The sequence below is a fragment of the Chiloscyllium plagiosum genome, unplaced genomic scaffold (assembly GCF_037043375.1).
Source record: "Chiloscyllium plagiosum isolate Xiang-an unplaced genomic scaffold, Cpla_swu_hap1 HiC_scaffold_22, whole genome shotgun sequence".
Lineage (NCBI taxonomy): Eukaryota > Metazoa > Chordata > Chondrichthyes > Orectolobiformes > Hemiscylliidae > Chiloscyllium > Chiloscyllium plagiosum.
The window spans coordinates 35,102,078-35,124,826 of NW_028270160.1; the positions used below are offsets into that span (position 1 = coordinate 35,102,078).

Genomic DNA, 22,749 nt, shown 5'->3' on the forward strand with positions numbered 1-22,749 from the left:
CCTGGAGCGTCAGAGGCTGAGGGGTGACCTTATAGAGGTTTACAAAATTATGAGGGGCATGGATAGGATAAATAGACAAAATCTTTTCCCTGGGATCGGGGAGTCCAGAACCAGAGGCCATAGGTTTAGGGCGAGAGGGGAAAGATATAAAAGAGACCTAAGGGGCAACTTTTTCACGCAGAGGGTGGTAGGTGTCTGGAATGAGGTTCCAGAGGATGTGGTGGAGGCTGGTACAATTGCAACATTTAAAAGGCATTTGGATGGGTATATGAATAGGAAGGATTTGGAGGGATATGGGCCGGGTGCTGGCAGGTGGGACTAGATTGGGTTGGGATATCTGGTCGGCATGGACGGGTTGAACCGAAGGGTCTGTTTCCATGCTGTACATCTCTATGACTCTGTTGCAAAATTAGGTTATCTGACTGCATTTAGCTTTCGATTCCTTATTCTCTGTGACAATATCAAAACAGCTAGTGCCATGTTAAAAATTAGTCATAATGTTTAATCTTTGTTGTTGGATGTCCAAGGGCTCCCTAAAGAATTCCTCATCTAACCATGAACCGACGAAGTTTAATTTATGGATTATGCATGTCTTGATGCTCAGAACCTTGAATAGGCAAGATCAACTAGTTTAAAGATAGTCCAGATTCCATATCAAGGGCTGCTTGACCCAGTCTTTTTGCAGGTTGACAATATCTGTCCTCTTCTTCTTGAAGTGAATTGCCTGGGTTGTAATGTGTTGGTTACACATTGCAAAATGGTTGTCTTGTAGCGAGTGTTGCTAAGGCAGGAGATGTTTTTATGTTCATTGTAATTGCTGCAGTTCAATTTTTTTGTCGACAGGAATGGTGTTTGAAGAATTCTGTGAAGAAGTTTAACTTGACTGACACAATCACTTATTTGCCATGATTTTATATTTGTTTTGTACTTTCCATTGAACTGACATTTTGTTCAACATGCTGATTACTATGTTCTTGGATTGGATTTACCATCATGACAAATTGTTTGAATTTCAGTTGTCTAAGGAACCTCGAAGTTTTACCTGTAGCCTCTTTTTTTTCAAATGAAAGAAACTTGCTTATTTCATGTAAACTTAACTATACTATTCTATGAATAACTTGTGATTGGATAAAAAACAGACAGTTCTGTAGCCTGGGACAGGAATAGAACAATATCCAGTTGGGTTCAATGAAATAGGGTGTGAGGAGGCTCATGTGGAGCAGAACTAGATCAGTTGGTGTGAATGGACTGACTCTGTGCTGTTGATTTTATGTCATTCTGATGTCAATTCTAAGTCACATTAATGTTAAGGCATTCCATCTGGGACATAGCTGGTCGTATTGTACCTCGAGGATTTCCTGATACAAATATGTATCTTGTGTTATATCCTGCTTGCAAAAATTCCACTACTCACGCTTGTATAGCAAATGTGATCTTTCCTGTATTTTCAAAAGCATCATCTGAATTTCAAAAGTTGCTGCTTGATGGTTTTCTAAAATTATTTTGTAACCAGATGTTGCTTGATATACTTTTGAATGTTTGCAATTTTCGATATTATTTATGGTCAGATTAAAATGTGTTGAGTCTTATAGAACATAGAACAATACAGCGCAGAACAGGCCCTTCGGCCCACGATGTTGTGCCAAACATTTGTCCTAGCTTAAGCACCCATCCATGTACCTATCCAATTGCCGCTTAAAGGTCACCAAAGATTCTGACTCTACCACTCCCACAGGCAGTGCATTCCATGCCCCCACCACTCTCTGGGTAAAGAACCCACCCCTGATATCTCCCTATACCTTCCACCCTTCACCTTAAATTTATGTCCCCTTGTAACACCCTGTTGTACCCGGGGAAAAAGTTTCTGACTGTCTACTCTATCTATTCCTCTGATCATCTTATAAACCTCTATCAAGTCACCCCTCATCCTTCGCCGTTCCAACGAGAAAAGGCCTAGCACTCTCAACCTATCCTCGTACGACCTATTCTCCATTCCAGGCAACATCCTGGTAAATCTTCTCTGCACCCTCTCCAAAGCTTCCACATCTTTCCTAAAGTGAGGTGACCAGAACTGCACACAGTACTCCAAATGTGGCTAACCAAAGTCCTGTACAGTTGCAACATCACTTCACGACTCTTGAATTCAGTCCCTCTGCTAATGAACGCTAATACACCATAGGCCTTCTTACATGCTCTATCCACCTGAGTGGCAACTTTCAAAGATCTATGAACATAGACCCCAAGATCCCTCTGTTCCTCCACCTCACTAAGAATCCTACCGTTAACCCTGTATTCCGCATTCTTATTTGTCTTTCCAAAATGGACAACCTCACACTTGGCAGGGTTGAACTCCATCTGCCACTCCTCAGCCCAGCTCTGCATCATATCTAAGTTCCTATGCAGCCGACAACAGCCCTCCTCACTATCCCCAACTCCACCAATCTTCGTATCATCTGCAAATTTACTGACCCACCCTTCGACTCCCTCATCCAAGTAATTAATAAAAATTACAAACAGCAGAGGACGCAGAACTGATCCCTGCGGAACTCCACTTTTAACTGGGCTCCAGGCTGAATATTTACCATCTACCACCACTCTCTGACTTCGACCGGTTAGCCAGTTTTCTATCCAATTGGCCAAATTTCCCACTATCCCATGCCTCCTGACTTTCCGAATAAGCCTACCATGGGGAACCGTATCAAATGCCTTACTAAAATCCATGTATACTACATCCACTGCTCTACCCTCATTCACATGCTTGGTCACCTCCTCAAAGAATTCAATAAGACTTGTAAGGCAAGACCTAGCCTTTACAAATCCGTGCTGGCTGTCCCTAATCAAGCAGTGTCTTTCCAGATACTCATAAATCCAACCCTCAGTACCCTTTCCATTACTTTGCCTACCACCGAAGTAAGACTAACTGGCCTGTAATTCCCGGGGTTATCCCTATTCCCTTTTTTGAACAGGGGCACAACATTCGCCACTCTCCAGTCCCCTGGTACCACCCCCGTTGACAGTGAAGATGAAAAGATCATTGCCAACGGTACTGCAATTTCCTCTTTTGCTTCCCACATAATCCTAGGATATATCCCGTCAGGCCCGGGGGACTTGTCTATCCTCAAGCTGTTCAAAATGTCTAACACATCTTCCTTCCTAACAAGTATCTCCTCTAGATTACCAGTCCATTTCACACTCTCCTCTTCAACAATACGGTCCCTCTCGTTCGTAAATACTGAAGAAAAGTACTCATTCAAGACCTCTCCTATCTCTTCCTACTCAATACACAGTCTCCGACTACTGTCCTTAATCGGACTTACCCTCGTTCTCGTCATTCTCATGTTTCTCATATACGCATAAAATGCCTTTGGGTTATCCTTGATCCTATCCGCCAAAGATTTTTCATGCCCTCTCTTAGCTCTCCTAATCCCTTTCTTCAGGTCCCTTCTGGCTATCCTGTATCCCTCCACTGCTCTGTCTGAACCCTGTTTCCTCAACCTTATGTAAGCCTCCTTCTTCCTCTTTACAAGACATTCAACCTCCCTCGTCAACCAAGGTTCCCTCACACGACCATTTCTTTCCTGCCTGACAGGTACATACATATCAAGGACACGTCGTATCTGTTCCTTGAAAAAGTTCCACATTTCCACGACATCCTTCCCTGACAGCCTATGCTCCCAACTTATGCTCCTCAGATCCTGTCTTACAGCATCGTAATTACCCTTCCCCCAATTGTAAAATCTACCCCGTTGCACGCACCTATCTCTCTCCATAACCAAGGTGAAAGTCACAAATTGTGGTCACCATCACCAAAATGTTCACCCACTAACAAGCCCATCACTTGTCCCGGTTCATTACCGAGTACCAAATCCAATATGGCCTCCCCTCTGGTCGGACAATCTACATACTGAGTTAGAAAAGCTTCCTGTACACGCTGCGCAAACACCGCCCAATCCAATCTACTTGATCTAAAGAGCTTCCATTCAATGTTTGGGAAGTTGAAATCACCCATGACTACTACCCTGTGGCTTCTGCACCTTTCCAAAATCTGTTTCCCAATCTGTTCCTCCACATCTCTGCTGCTATTGGGGAGCCTATAGTAAACACCCAACAAGGTGACTGCACCTTTCCTATTTCTGACTTCAGCCCATACTAGCTCCAAAGGCAGATCCCCCTCGAACTGCCTTTCTGCAGCCGTTATACTATTTCTAATTAGCAACGCCACCCCCCCTCCTTTTTTACCACCCTCCCTAATCTTACTGAAACATCTGTAACCAGGAACCTCCAACAACCATTCCTGTCCCTCTTCTCTCCACGTTTCCGTGATGGCCACAACATCGTAGTCCCAGGTACCGATCCACGCCTTAAGTTCACCCACCTTATTTCTGATACTCCTTGCGTTGAAGTATACGCACTTGAACCCATCTCTGTGTCCGCAAGTATTCCCTGTCAGTGCTACCTTCTCCACAGCCTCCCTACATTCTTGGACATCCTGACAAACAGCTCGCCTACTTGCTGGACTACAAGTCCGGATCCCATCCCCCTGCCAAATTAGTTTAAACCCCCCCACCCCCCGAAGAGTGCTAGCAAACCTACCCCCCAGCATATTGGTGCCCTTCTGGTTCAGGTGCAACCCGTCCTGCTTGTACAGGTCCCACCTTCCCCAGAATGCAGTCCAATTGTCCAAATACCTGGAGCCCTCCCTCCTACACCATCCTTGCAGCCACGTGTTCAACTGCACTCTCTCCCTATTCCTTGCCTCACTGTCACGTGGCACCGGCAACAACCCAGAGATGGCGACTCTGTCTGTCCTAGCTTTTAGCTTCCGGCCTAACTCCCTGAGCTCTTGAATGACCTCCTCACCTCTCTTCCTACCTATGTCGTTGGTAAGTTCTTTATATATCAATCACATACCTTCCCGACCAGCTCTGCGCTCCAACCTCACTTCTGCCCAGCTTGCACCGCTCTCTGCTGTGAAAAGACCGTTGGCGTCGAGGTAAGTTCTTTATATATCAATCACATACCTTCCCGACCAGCTCTGCGCTCCAACCTCACTTCCGCCCAGCTCGCGCCGCTCTCTGCTGTGAAAAGACCGTTGGCGTTGAGGTAAGTTCTTTATATATCAATCACATACCTTCCCGACCAGCTCTGCGCTCCAACCTCACTTCCGCCCAGCTCGCGCCACTCTCTGCTGTGAAAAAGTCTTATTTACTCCTAATTGTATTCTACGTAAATGCCAGAATGACACAATTTATTTTCAAACAATCTTGTGTCTATTTATAAATAATTGTCGCTGTTATAATAATTAATAATAATTGTAGTTAATTTTTTTTTTAAATGTTCAGTGACCTGAAAACAGTTATTTAAGGATCTTCTTGCTCGTTTTCTTGCAAAGGTGATGTTCGTAATGACATATATGTTACACTACAGCTAGGAGAGTTTGACAAAGGCAACAAAACAACTTCCAAGAATGTAGAGGTCACAATGATGGTATATGATGAAGAAGGCAAGCGTTTGGAGGTATGATAATTATGGGCTGATAAATCTGTGGCCCTGAAAATGAATTAAACTGTTGTTTGTTGACCAGTTAATATGTTTCAAGAATTCAAAATTAAATTTTTTTATTGTCTTTCTCTTAATTACCAGTTATTACTGTTTTGACTGTGACTTTGTGTGAATTGTGTTCTGAAAATTTGATGCTGACCACAAATTTCCTGAACATTTTCCAAGTCTTACATATATATGTTTTCTTATATGTTCTTTAGTAAGTTTTCAGATCTTTAAATACGTACTACATTTCTGAAACCACATTGATATTTGCTTCTTGTTTTTAAAAGAATGTAATTTTTCCTGGTGCGGGAGATGATGGTATCTCTGAATATAAGTCTGTTATTTACTATCAAGTGAAGCAGCCTCGTTGGTTTGAGACGGTAAAGGTATGTTCACGGCATATTAGCTGGAATTGAAAAAGTTAAAATAAAATCCTGAGCGGTTATGTTGTAAACTTTAGCATGAGTATCTTTTGATATTATTTTAAAGGTGGCAATCCCTATTGAAGATGTAAATAGAAGCCACTTGAGGTTCACATTCCGACATCGATCATCTCAAGATTGTAAGTACTTGAGCCAATGTTTCTTTTATATACAATACTGAACAACTTATGTCCGGATTGTAAAAACATGTTCTGGGCATGTATTTTTAAATAGTTGTGCCATTATTATGATTTTCATATTTTATTTGCAAATTTCAGCTTCTGGAGGTGAGTGTTATAGAACCACAAAAATTCAGAAAAGTTACAACACAGAAAGAGACCATTGAGTCCATCATGCCAGTTGAGTAAATAGGCCCCAGGTTCCAATCCCATTTATGAGCACTTGATCTGTAGCCCTGCAAATTACAGCACTTCAGGTGTAGTTTGAGGTTAGTTGTAACTGAGATAAGGGTTTCCATCTGCCAAACTAGACAGTGACTTCCAGACACGCATCACCTGGGTGAAAACGTATTTCCACATGTCACCTCTGATCCACCTAACAAGCAGATTAAATTTGTTCTCCGGTCATTCACCTCACCACGAAGGGAAACCGGTTTTCCCCGCTCACTTCCAAAATCCTCGTTATTTTGGATACATTCTTCAGCAACCTTTTAGCCTCTTCTGTTCCAAGAAAAATGACCCTCATCTGTCCAATCTGTCCTGATAACTGAAATTTTCAACCTTTAGCAACAGTCACATAAATGGGTGTAAGTTTGCTCATTGAGCTGGTAGGTTCGTTTTCAGACACTTCATCACCATGCTAGGTAACAACATCATTGAGTCTCCAGTGAAGCACAGGTGTTCATGACCTGCTTTCTATTTATGTGTTTAGGTTTCCTTTGGGGGTGATGTCATATCCTGTGGTAATGTCATATCCTGTGGTAATGTCATATCCTGTGGTAATGTCATATCCTGTGGTAATGTCATATCCTGTGGTGATGTCAGTTCCTGTGGTGATGCCATTTCCTGTTCTTTTTCTCAGAAAGAAAAAGAACAGGAAATAGCATCACCACAGGGCATGACGTCACCAATCCAAAGAAACCTAAACACACAAATAAAACGCGGGTTACAAACAGCAGTGCTTCACCGGAGATTCACGAACCTTCCAGCTCATACACATACACCCAGAATCTCAACCCGAGCTACAAATCTTCTCAAACCTCACTAATTCATGTAAATATCCTCTGTATTGTCTGTAAAGTAATTATGTCTTATCTGTGATATGGTGAGCAAAACTATGAACAAAACACCAACAGTGGCCTAACGAATACACTATAATACATTTCCATTATTACATTCCTGTGAGGTGTTACATCTCCCAGTGAAGGAGGGCATTCCATGTGCTGCCTTACCACCTTATTTACCTGTGTTGCCACCTTCATGGACCAATGAGCATACACTCTGTCAGTCTAAATCTGCTGCCCTACCCAATCAATCCTCCTTGTTACTTCCTCAAAAAATTGTTAATAGGACATAACTAGCATGGCTTTGTTAAGGGAAAATTATCTCAGATTAATCCATGTTTTTCCAAGTAACAGTGAGTGGCCCATAATTACTTGGCATATCCCTTATATCCTATTTTAATAAGGGTACAATGCTTGTAAATGTCTCATTCTCTGGCACCTTGCCATTATCTAGTCAGGACTAGAAAGTGATCAGCAGAGCATTCTGTTGTTTCATTCCTGGCTCCCTTAATAGAGGAGGTGCTGGGGAATCTGAAAGGTCTGAAGGTGCGTAATCACTCAAACTGGATAGACCACATCCCAAGGTTATGAAGAGCTAGCTAAGGAAATTGTGGAGGCATTGTGATTCTTCAGGAATCACTGTAGTCAGGGAGGGTCACAGAGTACTGGAAAATGTCTAATTTAACACTCCTGTTTCAGAGGGGAGGGAGGCAGAAGATCGAAAACCATAGCCCTGATAGCCTGACCTCGGTTGTTGATAAGATTTTAGAATCCATTATTATGGATGCGATTTTGGAAGATTTAGAAGTGCATGGTAAAATAAGACAGTCAGCTTGGCTTTGTCAAGAGGAAGTTTCTTAGAATTCTCTGAAGAAATAATAAGCAAGTTAGACAAAGGAGAGCAAGTGGTAAAATAGGCCTGAGTCAATCAGGCTTTGTCAAGAGGAGGTCATGCCTGACAAATCTATTAAAATTCTTTGAGGAGGTAATAAGTTCCTTAGACATTTGCATTGGGGACACAACTATTCATGTTATACATAGATGAACTGGACAAGGGAATTGAGGGCATTGTTGCGAAGTTTACGATGACAAAAAGGCGGGTAGAAGTGAAGTTAGTGTTGAGGAAGTGGAGAGTCTGCAAAACGACTTGGACAAGCTAGGAGAGTTGGCAAAGAAATGGCAGATGGAATACAGTGTGGGAAAGTGTGAGGTTATGCACTTTGGTAGCAACAATAGATGTGTAGATTATTTTCTAAATGGGGAAAGGCTTTAGAATCTGAAGCACAAAGGTACTTGGGAGTTCTAGTTTAGGGTTAACATGCAGTTTCAGTTGGCAGTTAAAGAAGGCAAATGTAATGTGAGCATTCGTTTTGAGAAGATTAGAATATAAGAGCAGTATTGTGAGCAGTTTTGGGACCTGAATCTAAGGAAGGATGTGCTGATGTTGGAGGGGACCCAGAGGAGTTTTACAAGAATAATCCTGGGATGTAGAGCTTATCACATGAGTGGTTGAGGACTCTGGGTCTGTATACTCAATAGAATTTAGAAGAATGAGGAGTAATTTCATTTATATTCTCAGACTACTGAGAGGCCTGGATAGAGTGAATGTGGATCAGATATTTCCATTATTAGGAAAGACCAGGACCTGATCAGCAGGTCCTGGTCAGCAGCCTTAAGGTGAAGGGACAACCCTTTAGAACTATGATGAAGAGGAATTCCTTCAGCCAGAGGGTGCTGAATCTTTGGAAATCATTGCCACTGAGGGATGTGGAGGCCAAGTCATTGAGGAAATTTAATGATGTGGAGGTGCCAATATTGGACAGGGGTGAACAAAGTCAGAAGTGACATGACACCAGGTTATAGTCCAACAGGCTTATTTGAAATTAGAAGCTTTTGGAGCACTGTTTTTTGATCAGGTGAAGTAAAAGGAAGCGCACAGGTACAGAATTACATGCAGAGAGATCTCTGTGCCTGTGCCCTTCCCTCGACTTCACCTGATGAAGGAACAATGATCCAAAGACTTTTGATTTCAGATAAACCTATTGGACTGTAACCTGGTGTCTTGTGACTTCTGACTTTGAACAAATTTAAGGCAGAGATAGATAGGTTCTTGATTAGTGAAGGGATCAACATTTACAGGGAAAAGGTAGGAGATTGGGGTTGAGTAATGTTTGAATGGCAGAGCAGACACAATTGGCTGAATGGCCTAATTCTATTCCTATATATTATGGTCTGATTGTCCATGGTACAATTTATCGATCACCTTCAATAATATTAGTTCCTCCAGTATCTCTGTTCTTATTATGCTTATATTATCTGATATTTCCTTTTTAACTAGAATGTCTGCAACATCTTCCTGCGGTGAGAGAGAGAAAGTACTCATTAAGAGCATTCCACAAAACTTCTGCATCCACACACAAGTTATAGTACATGTCAGATAGGCCTACCCCTTTCTTTAGTTTAAATTCTTGCTGTTCAATGTACTGATAAAATACTTGACTCGTGAATATTTTTAAAACACCTTACTTTGCTTTCCTAATTTCCTAATTTCATTTTTTCATTTCACCTCTGTGCTTTCTATACTCTAAGCTTCATAAAGTATTGCGTTGTGTATCCAGCTGATGTGATTACTGGACAAATTTGTTCCCAGACCGAAGTCTGGCATGATAGGCAATATTTAGTTTCTTTGGTTTTAACTAAGTGGTCTTTCAATGGAACACATGCACATAATTTGTGAAGGTTTGATTTTAACAATAAAACATTTATTGTGCACAGAAAATTATAAAATAGAACAAATCAAACTGTTTGGGTTTAACACACATTTAAAGATTTTAGGACACATGCTAAAATATAATGCCATTACTCCCTGATGAACTGATTACAGTACTCACACCAGAGAGAGTGTCTTTCTCTTTCTCATCAATAGGGCTTTAATGTAATTATGGTTTCAATTCCATTTCTTGAAAATCAGATGGCCCCTTCCTGGAGCCTTCCCACAACTGAGCTTAGATTTTCTTAGCTTCAAGTAACCTCTTCATGGATTTAACCAAACACTTCTGGTCAGAACCTTTCTAAATTGAAATATCTTTTACAACAATTGAATATTGAATTCTATAATACATATTTTGTTTGAATAGCCGCAGTGGGAGTGAAGCTGGCAAATTGCAGGGAACAAATGTAAGTGAGTTGAAATGAAGTCCTTAACATGATTTGAAGAAGTTGCTGAAATTCTGAACGTCTTTCTCCTTTCACAGAACAAATAGAGTACTTCGCTCTCATGAACAGCAGATGCAAAAGTTTCTTGTCTAGTGAAAGAGCATCCTTTATAAAAAGCAGGACATTGCGACCTAATTTTACCACTACTAATTTTACCAAAGTTCAAGATCATTTATGCCAACTAGGTCGCTAGGCATGATGTTACAGCCTTTGAATAGAAATTACGTTTCTGCTTAAATTTAATGCTGATCAAAGACTGGCAAATCATATTATGCAATCAATTTGCAAATGGTCTTGCAGTCATGAACAGAAACTACTTAAAAACGTGATGAGGCTGTTTCAGCACCCAGGATAATTGAGACATCATTGGTATTGAGAGACATTCATATCTTGGCACAGTATTGCTATAATCTGCTGAGTGCTTCACCACGTGTTACCAAGTATCTCCTAGAAGATGAGGAGAAATTGAAAATGTAGCACGTTGACTGTGATTAAGGGCCAATCCTAACAGAAGTATCAACTAAGAAGATTGACGTACCACACGCTTATCCAAGTGGAATTGTTTTTTTAGATCCCTCTCTCCATAACTTTAAATGCGAAGCACCCTTTGGAAAACTGGCATATATTTTTCTTCAATGAAAAGTCAGTCCTCCTGGGTTGCTATGGTGCTGCGATTTCTTCACAAAGAACAAATATTTCATTTAAGTTCAAAATAAGCCAAGATGCACAAATAAAGCCTTTGCTTAGCACATTAATTGTAAAATAGTGTGTAGCTGATTGTTGCACCAACTTTGTTAATTGCCTGTTTATGAACCTTTGTACTCTAAGCAAGCAGTATTTATCAGTTACATGATTTCACAGCGACGAGAGTGAAAATTGACCACTGACTGATCAGAGTTCAAATAGCCTCATTTAAATGTTTATAATTCCATGGGATGGTCCTGTGTTCATCTTTGCCCTTCTTGGCTTGTCCTGTCAAATTTATGCCATATATTAATTGAAAGCAAGCATTTCTACTATTTCCTAAATGTTTTGAGGACATTTCAGAAATAAATGTAAAATAAAACTAGATACACCGATTTGGCATTTATTATCCCAGAAGAAAAGAATATGTTGCTTTTGGGATTTGAAAGAACCTTGATTACAGTTTTTTGATTTTTGGTAGTTACCTTTTTTTATATGTAGTACTAAGCTAATATACAAAATAAGATTTGTGCTTCCTGCATTATTTGTAAAATTTATATTGTCTTTGATGAATTTAAGCATATGTATTAATTTTTTACTGTTGGTTTAAAAATGTATTTCTGTGGTGTTTCTCATACAGCAAAGATCATCTAAAACTCTGTTTCCTCCTTTGAACAGCGAAAGACAAATCTGAGAAAATATTTGCATTGGCATTTGTGAAGCTAATGAGGTATGATGGAACTACACTAAGAGATGGTGAACATGACCTAATTGTATATAAGGTATGTTAGTACAATGATGTATTTTCCACATTTGTAGCAGTAGATGATCTAATAAGAGTTTTGCTTTTAATATGTATGTTCAGATAAAGCACATAATTGAGTCTAAGGTCTCTTTCTAAATAGTCAGATGCCAAAAAACTGGAAGATGCAGCACCATACTTAAATCTGCCTGCGACTAAAGCAACACTTGAAGAGAAGGGCTACACAATGACTGGGAAAAATATGCACAGTTTTGGAAACTTGGCCATCAGCAAAGACTCATTTCAAATTTCCACGTTGGTCTGCTCAACAAAACTTACACAGAATGGTAAGATATTGAAAGGATAAAAAATGCCTGCTGCATGCTAATTGTACTGATCAGATTAGAAAATGGTTGTTTCTAACCTCACTGTATTGATTGTTAGTATTTGGTACATTGAATGTCTTTGACCAACAGGCAGTGGTATTATGATAATGTCACTGAATAAGTACTGCAGAAGCTCAGGTTAATGTTCTTGGGATGTGAGTTCAAATCCCACCATGGCAACCGATGGAATTTAAGTTCAATTAGTAAATTTAGAAGTGAAATTTTGTCTGTTGGTGTCCGTGAAACCATCATTGATTGTTATAAAAATTCAACGAGTTCACTAATGTCCTTGAAGGAAATCTGCTGTCCTTACCTAATCTGATCCACAATATTAAAACCCAGTCCAACACCGGCATCTCCATTTTATGATCCACAATATAGTTGACTCTTAAATGTCATTTGAAGTGGCGTACTAAATTACTACAAAATTAGTAAAAAGGATGAAGCTGAATGAGTCTCTGTTTTTAGCTAGGTTCTGACATTACAACAGAAAACCCAACCTTCTCAACTCTGCAAAGCCCTCGTTAGTAAAATCTGGAAACCCATGCTAAAATTGGGAGAACTGTTCCACAGAGTAGTCAAGCAGTAGCCTTACATTGCTAATAGTTATACTCAAGGAATCATATCTTATGTCTCGGATACCACTGCCAGCAGAAGCGGTGGCCCGATAGCCTGTAGTCGAGAGAGAGTTGCCCTGAGAGTCCTTACATTGACCCTGGACCCCTTGAATTCTCATGAATTAGGACTAAGGGCAAGAACGTCATGGGCAATGAAGCCTTCTGCTGGTACCACTTATCACCCAGTCTCAGCTGGTGAATTCGTATTCCTCCATGCTGAACATAACATGGAAGCAGTACCCAGTTTTGAAAAATCTGGAATTAATACTCTGAGGACCATGAAACCATATTTATTAACCTCAGTAGGGTTCTCACATTTAAAACAGATGATGAATGTTGAATCTGTGGACTTCTTTACAGCAGAGGCTGTCATTAAGTATGTTGAAGACTGAGATGGACAGACATTTAATCAGTTCGGCAATCAGTGGGGTTATGTGCGTAAAACAAGAAAATGAAGTTGAGAATTATTAGATGAGCCATGGTTTGATTGAGTGATGGAGCAGATTTGATAGGCCTAAATGACTTCTGCTTCTATGTTTTATAGCCATTTAGAATGCTGTTAAAAAGGGTTCACGTGATCTCAACCCAGTGCCAGTGAAGGAAAGGTGATATAATTCCAAGTCAGGATGTTGCCTAGCATGGAGCTGGACTTTTAGGTGCTGCCCTTGTTTGTCTGAGTGGAGCAGTTTACAGGTTTTGAAAGCACTGTTGAGGTGCACTCAAATAAAACAGAATAAAAATGGGAAGTCCTTGCTAAAATTCTACAAAACTGTATTGAGACCATACCTAGAATACTGAACAGTCTTGGTCCCCTTATTTAAGGAAAGATGTACTGTCATGAAGGGCAGTCCAGAGAACGTTACCTAAGTTGATTCTGGATATGGATAGACTGTCTCATGAGGAAGGATAGATTGGATTGAGTCTGTACTCATTGGAGTGTAGAAGAATGAGAGAAGATCTGATTGAAGCATGCAACATTCTTAGGAGTCATCAAAGGGTAGATTCTGAGAAATTTGTTTCCCCTTGAGAATATAGAACTAGACGGCATGATCTCAGAACAAGGCACCATTCGTTTAAGACAGATAAGGAAGAAGTAAGCTGTGGAGTCTAGATTATTAAGAATGTTCAGGGCTGAGATGGACAAATTTTTAAATCAAAGAGAATCGAGTGTTATGGGGAAAAGGCAGGAAAGTAGAGTGTAAAGAAAACCTATCTTCCCACTATTTCTTGTTTGTTCGGAAGTAAGGAAAATTCCCATTGTTAACTTCTGTCTTGATGTATGCATGAAGTATGGGTATGATATGAATTTTGCTGGCACATTAGTTAATGGCCTCTCTCTATCTGGAAAACTTCAAAATAATATTGAGATGTTTGCTTTGTTGTTTTTTTTAAAAAAGAAAATGCTATGACACTTTCTGGAGAGTTTACTTTGGTGTACTGCGTGACACTCAGATTATTTCATTTTAAATATACCATTAACTGCTTTGCGAAATACCTAATATGGCAACCTATTGCACTGATGCACAGAATAAACCTTTTTTAAGGGATTGGATGAGGATAAAAGAAGCATTTATAAACATATGAGAAGTTGGGATGTACGTCCTGTTTTCTTAACAAGTTTGTCATTTTAGGATTACGTTATTGAATGTTGGCATTGATGGACGTTACTCTTTCACTTCTAGGATTAGTTTCAAATAAAGTTCAAGCTCACGTATTATGATCTCCACTGTAATAATCCTCTGCTAAACGAATTTGCTATTTTCCATGTCTAATGGGTTTGTGTCACCAAACTAATAATAAATTTAGTTATAATAATTAAATTATTGTAATAGCTATTCTAGTAGTCATTATAATAATTCATTATTAGGTTCAAATTAGAGAAGCCTGTCAGAGAACCTTCAGGAAATGGAAACTGGCATGCTCCATCTTGTCTGAAGAATGTGAAATTTTTAACTTAGCTTTTTTTCACTTAAGTAAAATATATTTACTAGCACTTTTATAATTTCAAGATAAATAGATGTTCTTTCAACACTTGTTGCAATCCTTCCCCCTTATGGGTTAAATTTGTTTTGATGTAATGAAATAAGGCTGCTTCAGAATCCTGTTTTACTCTTAGCTTCTGTCTAATAGTTCATATTAAATTTTCCTTAGAAGTCTGAAAAGAAACTGAACTGTCTCCAGTTAACCTCTGCTTAACTTTATAATTAGTAAGTTCCATAGCAGAAAGATCATTCTTATCAGTGGTAAATTGAATTCCCCCACCAACTCTTAAAGCTTAATGCTTAGTATTCATGTAAAACACAAAAAAGTAAATAATTTGATTGTAGTTCATTGGAATTTAAACTGTATAGATCATTTTGTAAAATAGACCATTGTTGCTAAAACCGATTACTTGCGAGAACCATGTGAAATGCAGTAGTAAAATGAAGTTGCAGCTGCAGACAATATGTTTTGTGCTATTTAATTCCTTCAGATTAGATTCGCTTTTTATTTACAATGTTGATCAGTAAAGAAATTACATATGTCTGGTCTGTTTACAGTGGATCTTCTGGGACTTTTGAAATGGCGATCAAACACAAATTTACTACAGCAGAACTTGAGACAACTGATGAAGGTGGATGGAGAAGAGGTTGTTAAGGTATTGGCTTCCACTTGAAACTAGTGTACAAATTTAACGAAGTCTGAAAAAGGGATGTGGGGATCCATGAAAGTAAATCTAACGGGAAGCTATTTCTAAGATTACTAAGGCCATCCATTACACTTGCAGAAGATCTTTAATTAAGGTGTCAAACCTGGCTTTTTTATTGTTATTGAAGGGAATCCTGAGGGATAGGATTTACATGTCTTTAGAAAGGCAAGGACTGATTAGGGATAGTCAGTGTGGCTTTGTTCGTGAGAAATCGTGTCTCGCTAACTTGATTGAGTTTGAAGAAATAACAAATAGGATTGATGAGGGCAGAGTGGTGAATGCGATCTCTCTGGATGTCATTAAGGTACTTGACAGGTTTCATCATGATGGATTGGTTCGCAGGTTAGATCACAGAATACAAGGAGAACTAGCCATTTGGAAATAGAACTCGCTTGAAGGTAGAAGACAGAGGGTGGGGGTGAAGTGTTGCTTTTCAAACTCAAGGCCTGTGACCAATGGTGTGCTACAAGGATTAGTGTCTCACTCTCACTCTCGCTCTTTCCTTCTCTCTCGCATGCTGTCTCTTGCTTTCTCGCGGTCTCTCTCTCTTTCATTCGCTCATCTCTCACTCACGCGCATTTTCTCATTCATGCACACTCAACAAAGAACAAAGATATAAGCAGTTTGATCACTGAGAAGAAGGCCTCTGAAGACTCATGGTGACATCTAGGCACAAAGCTAGTATTTACAGGTAGAATACTGCAAAGATCCTTTTCACACAAATACCATTAGAAGCTTGCACAAGGCAATACTTAGGAAGGCGAGAAATGAAACATGTTCCTTACTGGTAAACCTTTAATGAGGGTTCCTTTCTAGTTTACAAGAAAAGGAGAGTGATGAAAGGAATATTCAAGTAAGAGTATAAAATATCACAAGTTGATGAGATAATTTACAATTTCATATCTGAATCTTCATCGCATAATTAAGAAGTGATGTTAAATGATACAGCATTACGAGAAAGTGGGAGGAATCTCCATAGCGGGTTATGCTGAGACCTTCATTTTTTAAAAATCACTTTTGATTTGGAGCTGTGAACTGTGAATTGAGCGCTGCAGATGATCTTTGGAGCATCAGCTTGCCTCTTGTTAGGAAAGAGGAGAACAAACAAATTATTTGTTTGAGGCCAAGCCTGATAGTTAATTGCAGGTGAATTCTTCTTCAAAGTACTTTATAGACATTTCTAATTTGTTCCAACTTCTCCAATCTATCTACACAACTGACATTCCTCATCTGTGATTTTTTTTTTCCCCAGACTATATGCCAAATTCACATTTCATTCAAGTTTAACGTGATCTCCTGGCTTTTGACCTTATACCCCCCATTACTAAATTTTAAGATTCTATTACTTTATTAATAGTTTGTAATAAAATAGGAATGATCTAGTAGAAAATTTACTCATAATATTATGGGAGATAGCTGCAGGGGTGCTAGATTCTGGTGACTGATAAATTCATATGGTATAGCATCCTCAGTTGGAGTGTCATCAATTTCCTCTATTTGTGGATAAGTAGGCTTTTTGTGGTGTTTAGACTTTGTGAAGTTTAGATGCACCCCCCTTTGTGGTGTTTTCACTGGTGAAGAATACAGAATTGCACTCATCTTGCTCATCTGTTCATAGAATCATAAAATCTCTACAGCGTGGAAATATGCCATTTGGTTACTCTTTCTTTCCTCTGACTCATGCATGTAAACTACACATCCCTGAATATTATGTGCAATTTAGCTTGACCAATTCACCTAACTTGCACATCTTTGGACTGTTGGAGGAAACCCATGCAGACACAGGGAGAATATGCAAACTCCACACAGACAGTCACCCAAGTCTGGAATTGAACCCGGGTCCCTGGTGCTGTGAGGCTGCAGTACTAACTACTGAGCCACCATGCCACCCCTCTATTGGAATCTCCTGTGCCTTTGTTTTCAATGTTTACCGTTTGCTTTGCTGATGAATCTGTTGTTTTTTCGATAACATTATAAAAACCCCTAACCGTCCCTATGTCAGGGGACGTCTGGATTTTACGGCAAAATTGTAAGCAGTATGTATTGGTGTGCTGCCTAATAGCTTTACACAAAATAAATCCTATAGAATAAGTCCATTAAATCCTCTTGCTTGATACCTCCTACAATTAATAACAATGTATTTCCTGACTATCCTGAACACCAATGCAATTTCGGAAATGGAAGATCTCTAACTGTCATGATCTTCACAGTTGAGCAAGTGCAGGAAGAATGCCATTAACAAGAATGCCACTGCATATTGCCTTTTTCGACTTCCTCAAAGCATATGAACACAGGAGCAGAGGTGGCCTATTCAAGCCACCGAAGAAAATTAGCTAAAGCTGTTTGTACTTTGTTGTAATCTCTGTTACATATGGCAATCAGATTGGAAGGAATGCTAGAACAGTCCAGTAGGTGGAGAAGGCATGGCAGGTCTAAAAAGCTAAATTTTATCTATTTTAATGCAAGGAACCTGACTGGCCAGATGGGTGAACTTGGAACTTTGATTATTGTTATATGATATTGTTGCAATCACTGAAACATGGTTGATGGAAGGACAGGACTGGCAGCTCAAAATTGCAGGCAATAGATATTTCAGGTATTATGTGGAAGTTGTAAGACAGGTGGGGCATTGCATTATTGATAAATAAAATCATCACTGCAACAATGAAGGAGGATATATTCTAGATCGGTTTGCAAATAAGGCTATCTGGGTAGACCTTAGAAATTAGGAGCAATTATTTTGCTGGTATTATGCTATGGGCCTCCCAACAGTTAGAGGGAGGTAGAGGAGTGGATATGTTGGCAAGTTATGTCGGAAAGGTGTGAGAGAAACAGGGGTTATAGTTGTAGGGGATTTCAACTTTATGGATATTAACTAGGATCACCTTAATATGAAAGGATTAGGTGGGGTCGAATCTTTTCAGTGTATCCAGGGGAGCATTTGGTACCAGTATGTAGACAGTCCGACTAGAAATGGGTCAATGCGCGACCTAATCCTAGGGAATGAAACCGGTCAAGGGGTATACAGGTTATGGGTGAACATTTTGGGGGTAGTGACCATAACTCTTAAGTTTCCAAGTCATTATGAAAAGGGATAAGGATCATGTGAAAGTTGGCCAATTTCAATATCATTAGTCAGGATTTGGCAAACATAGATTAGAAGCGGCTCCTTGTAGCAAAGTCTACTTTTAGAAAGTGGGAGTCTTTTAAAATTGGTAATTCAAGGCCAGCATGTTCCTCTTAAGAGTGTAAGGCCAAGGGTACTAAGTTCAGAGAATCTTGGATGTCAAGAGATATTAAGATTTTTATAAAGAAAAAGAAGGAAGTATATGTCAGATGCAATGTATTAAAAACCGGGGATACCCTTCAAGAATCTAGTGTGTTGCGGATCATTGAAGATCATAGAATCCCTACATCACAGAAGCAGACCATTCAGTCGATTGAGTTCACATCAACCCTCCATAGAGCATCCCACCTAGACCCACCTCTCTAACTTACCACTGTAATCCTGCATCTCCCATGGTTAATCCACTTAACCTGCACATTTTTGGACCAAGAGGGGAAACTGGAGCACTCTTGCAGACTCTGGGAGAATGTGCAAACTTCACACAGACAGTCACCTGAGGGTGGAATCGAGCCCAGATCCCTTGAGGCAGCATTGCTGACCACTGAGCCACCATGCGAGTGGGGTGCTTAAAAGAAGAAATTAGTAGTGTCAAGAGGGGCCATGAAAAGTCTTTGGCAGAGAGAATCAAGGAAAACCCCAAGGCATGTTATGAATATGTTAAGAGGGGATGATTAGAGGTCAAAGGATCAACCTGTGTGCTGATTCAGTGGATATGGGTGAGGACTTATTCACAGAAGAGAAGGGCATTGTAGCCTGAGATTCATTTGGGATGGTGAGATTCTAGAACGTGTTAACATTAATAAGCAGGAGATACTAGATGTTTCGGCAGGCACAAAGGTGCACAGATCGCCAAGGCCTGATGTGATGAATCCAAACCTGTTATGGGAGGCAGAGGGTGAGGTTGCTGGCGGCCTGATGGAGATAATTAATTTTTCACTGGCCACGGGTGAACTGCCAGATGATGGAAGGTAGCTAATGTATTTCCTTTGTTCAAGGAGAGTGGTAGGGATAGGCCAGATAATCATAGACCAGTTAGTCTGACATCAGTAGTCGGGAAATTATTGGAAGCAGTTCTGAGGGACAGAACTAATTAACACATCACAGGAATTGATCAGGGGTTGTCAGCCAGATTTGAGAGAGGGAGATCCTGTCTGACTACTTTAAATGAGCTTTTTGAAAATGTGGCTGAATATATTGTTAAAGATAGTTCAATTGATGTGGTTTATTTGGGCTTGAGTAAGATCTTTGATAAAGTCCCCTGTGGAAGGCTGGTCCAAAAAGTAAGAACCCATCAGATTGAAGGCAATTTGGCAAACTGGATGCAAAATTAGTTGCAAATTGGAGGCAAAGGGTGATATTGGACAGCTGCTTTGTAAATGGAAGCCTGTGACTCGTGGTGTACCACAGGGTTGGTGCTGGGACATTTGCTGTGTATGTGTGCATAAATTACTTGGCTATGAATGTAGAAGGTGTAATTAGGAAGTTAGAAGATGACACAAAAATTGTGCTGTTGTTTGTAGTGAGGAGAATAGTCTCAGGTTACAGCCTAATATTGATCAGCTGGTAAATTGGGCAGAGCAAGGACAGGTGGAATTTAATCCTGAGAAATGCAAGGTGATGCATTTTGGGAGGGATGTACTAAATAAATTGTAGGTCCCCAGGGAGTACTGAGGAACAAAGCGACCTTAAATCCCTGCAGGTATCAATATTTTTTGAGCTACCTATTACTTTTTCTATAATTGCTTAATAACAATATGGTTCTTAAGTGGCTATTCTTAGCTCAGTTTTTATTAATGTTAAATAATTTACCAAATCAAAATGTGCTATAAAGGACATGTTATGCTCTTCATTTCAGTCATAGTGTTTGCTTATTTCCACATACATAATTGTATATTTTAAATCTGCCTTATATGATGAGCAATCCTCCTGGCAGTAATAACAATTTCTCCCTGTCTATTCTATTAAAACTATTATTAACATTTCTATTAAATGGCAATAAGATTGATGCTAAATCATGTTCTAGTGGAAGTTCAAATCAGGCACGAGGAGCTGAATAATTTAGTCCTGCTTCTTTGTTCCTGTATTCCTTTCCAAAGGTCTCCCTAACCATCTCTGTTTGCAAGAGAACAGTTCTAACTTTTCTAGGTTCATAACATAATCAAAGGACATTCTCCATGTGCCAAAATAACCACCTCTGTTATTTCCATGGTTTTTGTTATCCTATCTATAGTATGGGGCCCAGAATGGGATGTATCATAACTCAGCGACAAGGCCTTAAATGAAGTAAAGGTTTCACATACAGTGGATAGAATTCAAAAGCAAAGTTTATTTGTACGGCACACTGGATTTTTATTAAGGTAACACACTGCAGATGCTGGAAATCTGAAACCAACATGGAACACTGGAGAAGCTCAGCTGTGACAGCATCACAAAAACAATGAAACGGTGTTAATGTTTCAAGATACTTCAGAAGAGCAGTAGTTCTGAAGAAGAGTCCGTAAGACCGTAAGTAACAGGAACAAGGGTAGGCCATTCAGTGCCTCGATCTTGCAGCATCTTCAACAGAATGATGGCTGATTCAAAGCTCCTCATGTCCCCTTTCTTGTCCATTCCCCTACTGATCATGAATCTACCTATCTTAGCCTTAAAGATATACAAGGATCTGCCCCAAGAGCTGTCTGTGGCAAGGAGTTCCAAAGGTGCTCAACCCCTTTCAGAAGAGATTTCTCCTCATCTCAGTCTTGATATCCCTTTATGTTAATAATATGCCCTTTTGTCCTAGAATCTCCTGTGAGGGAAAACATCCTCTCAGCATTTGTCAAGCCCCATATATTTCAATGAGAATGAATCTCATATATTTTAACGAAATCCTCTCTCATTCTTCTAAACTCCGATAATTAGAGTCCCAACCTGTTTCATCTTTGCTCATAAGACAAACTCTCCATACTGTGGGTCATCTTTGAATGCCTCTCATGAAATTATATCTTCCTTTAAATAAGGGGACCAAACTGTTCACAGTACTCCAGATGTGGTTTCAGCAGCATCTTGTACAGTTGCAGTAAGATTTGCCTACTCTCACTCTTATACTTCACCCCCTTGAAATAAGCACCAACATTCCATTAGCTTCCTGATTAGCTATGTGTTCATTTTGTGTTTCACATAGGTGTACTTGGGAGTACTTATGTCCCTTTGTGTTGCAGCTTTCTGCAGTTTTTCTGTTCTCCCTTTCAAAGTAAACAACTGTACATTTTCATCACATTCAAATATGTTAGCTGTTTAGATTACTTAGTGTGGAAACAGGCCCTTTGGCCCAACAAGTCCACATCAACCAGCCGAAGCGCAACCCACCCATTCCCCTACATTTACCCCTTTACCTAACACTACGGGCAATTTAGCATGGCCAATTCACCTGACCTGCATATCTTTGGACTGTGGGAGGAAACCGGAGAACCCGGAGGAAACCCACACAGTCACGGGGAGAATGTGCAAACTCCACACAGTCAGTCGCCTGAGTTGGGAATTGAACCCGGGTCTCTGGTGCTGTGAGGCAGCAGTGCTAACCACTGTGCCACCGTGCCGCCCTATTTGCCAACTTTTTGCCTACTTATTTAACTGATCAATAACTCTCTATAAACTGTTTGGATTCCTTTCGTAACCTGCCTTTCCATCTGTTTTTGTGCTTTATGCAGATTAGGCTACAGCATATTCACATCCATTCTCCAAGTCATTAACCTGTATTGTAAACCATTGCTGTTTCAGCACTGATCCCCGTGGAACCCTACTGGTCACAGGTTGTCAATTCTGCAAAAGAACCCTTGTACCCACTTGTTTCCCACCCTTGAGCCATTCTCTCTTCTCCGCCCCCCCCCCCCCCCCCCCCTCCCCCTCCCCACCCCCAACAACGGTAAGGATAGAGTCCCCTTAATGCTCACATACCATCCCACCAACCTCCGAATCTAATGCATCATCCTGCCAACTACAATCAGACCCCACCACCAATAAAATATTTCCTTCTCTACTCCATCAGCTTTCCGCAGGGACCGCTCACTGCGTGACACCCTCATCAACTACGCTCC

General features: G+C 40.1%; 1 protein-coding gene across 1 annotated transcript in view; it reads left to right on the forward strand.

Annotated features, from left to right (window-relative positions):
- Positions 1-22,749, forward strand: part of dock1 (dedicator of cytokinesis 1) — a 592,086-nt gene that overhangs the window by 124,083 nt on the left and 445,254 nt on the right. Inside the window, exons 14-19 of the mRNA XM_087998957.1 lie at positions 5,393-5,517; positions 5,835-5,933; positions 6,037-6,109; positions 11,791-11,894; positions 12,018-12,201; positions 15,398-15,495. Of these exons, the coding sequence (XP_087855083.1) occupies positions 5,393-5,517; positions 5,835-5,933; positions 6,037-6,109; positions 11,791-11,894; positions 12,018-12,201; positions 15,398-15,495 (683 nt within the window). The remainder of the gene's footprint in view (positions 1-5,392; positions 5,518-5,834; positions 5,934-6,036; positions 6,110-11,790; positions 11,895-12,017; positions 12,202-15,397; positions 15,496-22,749) is intronic.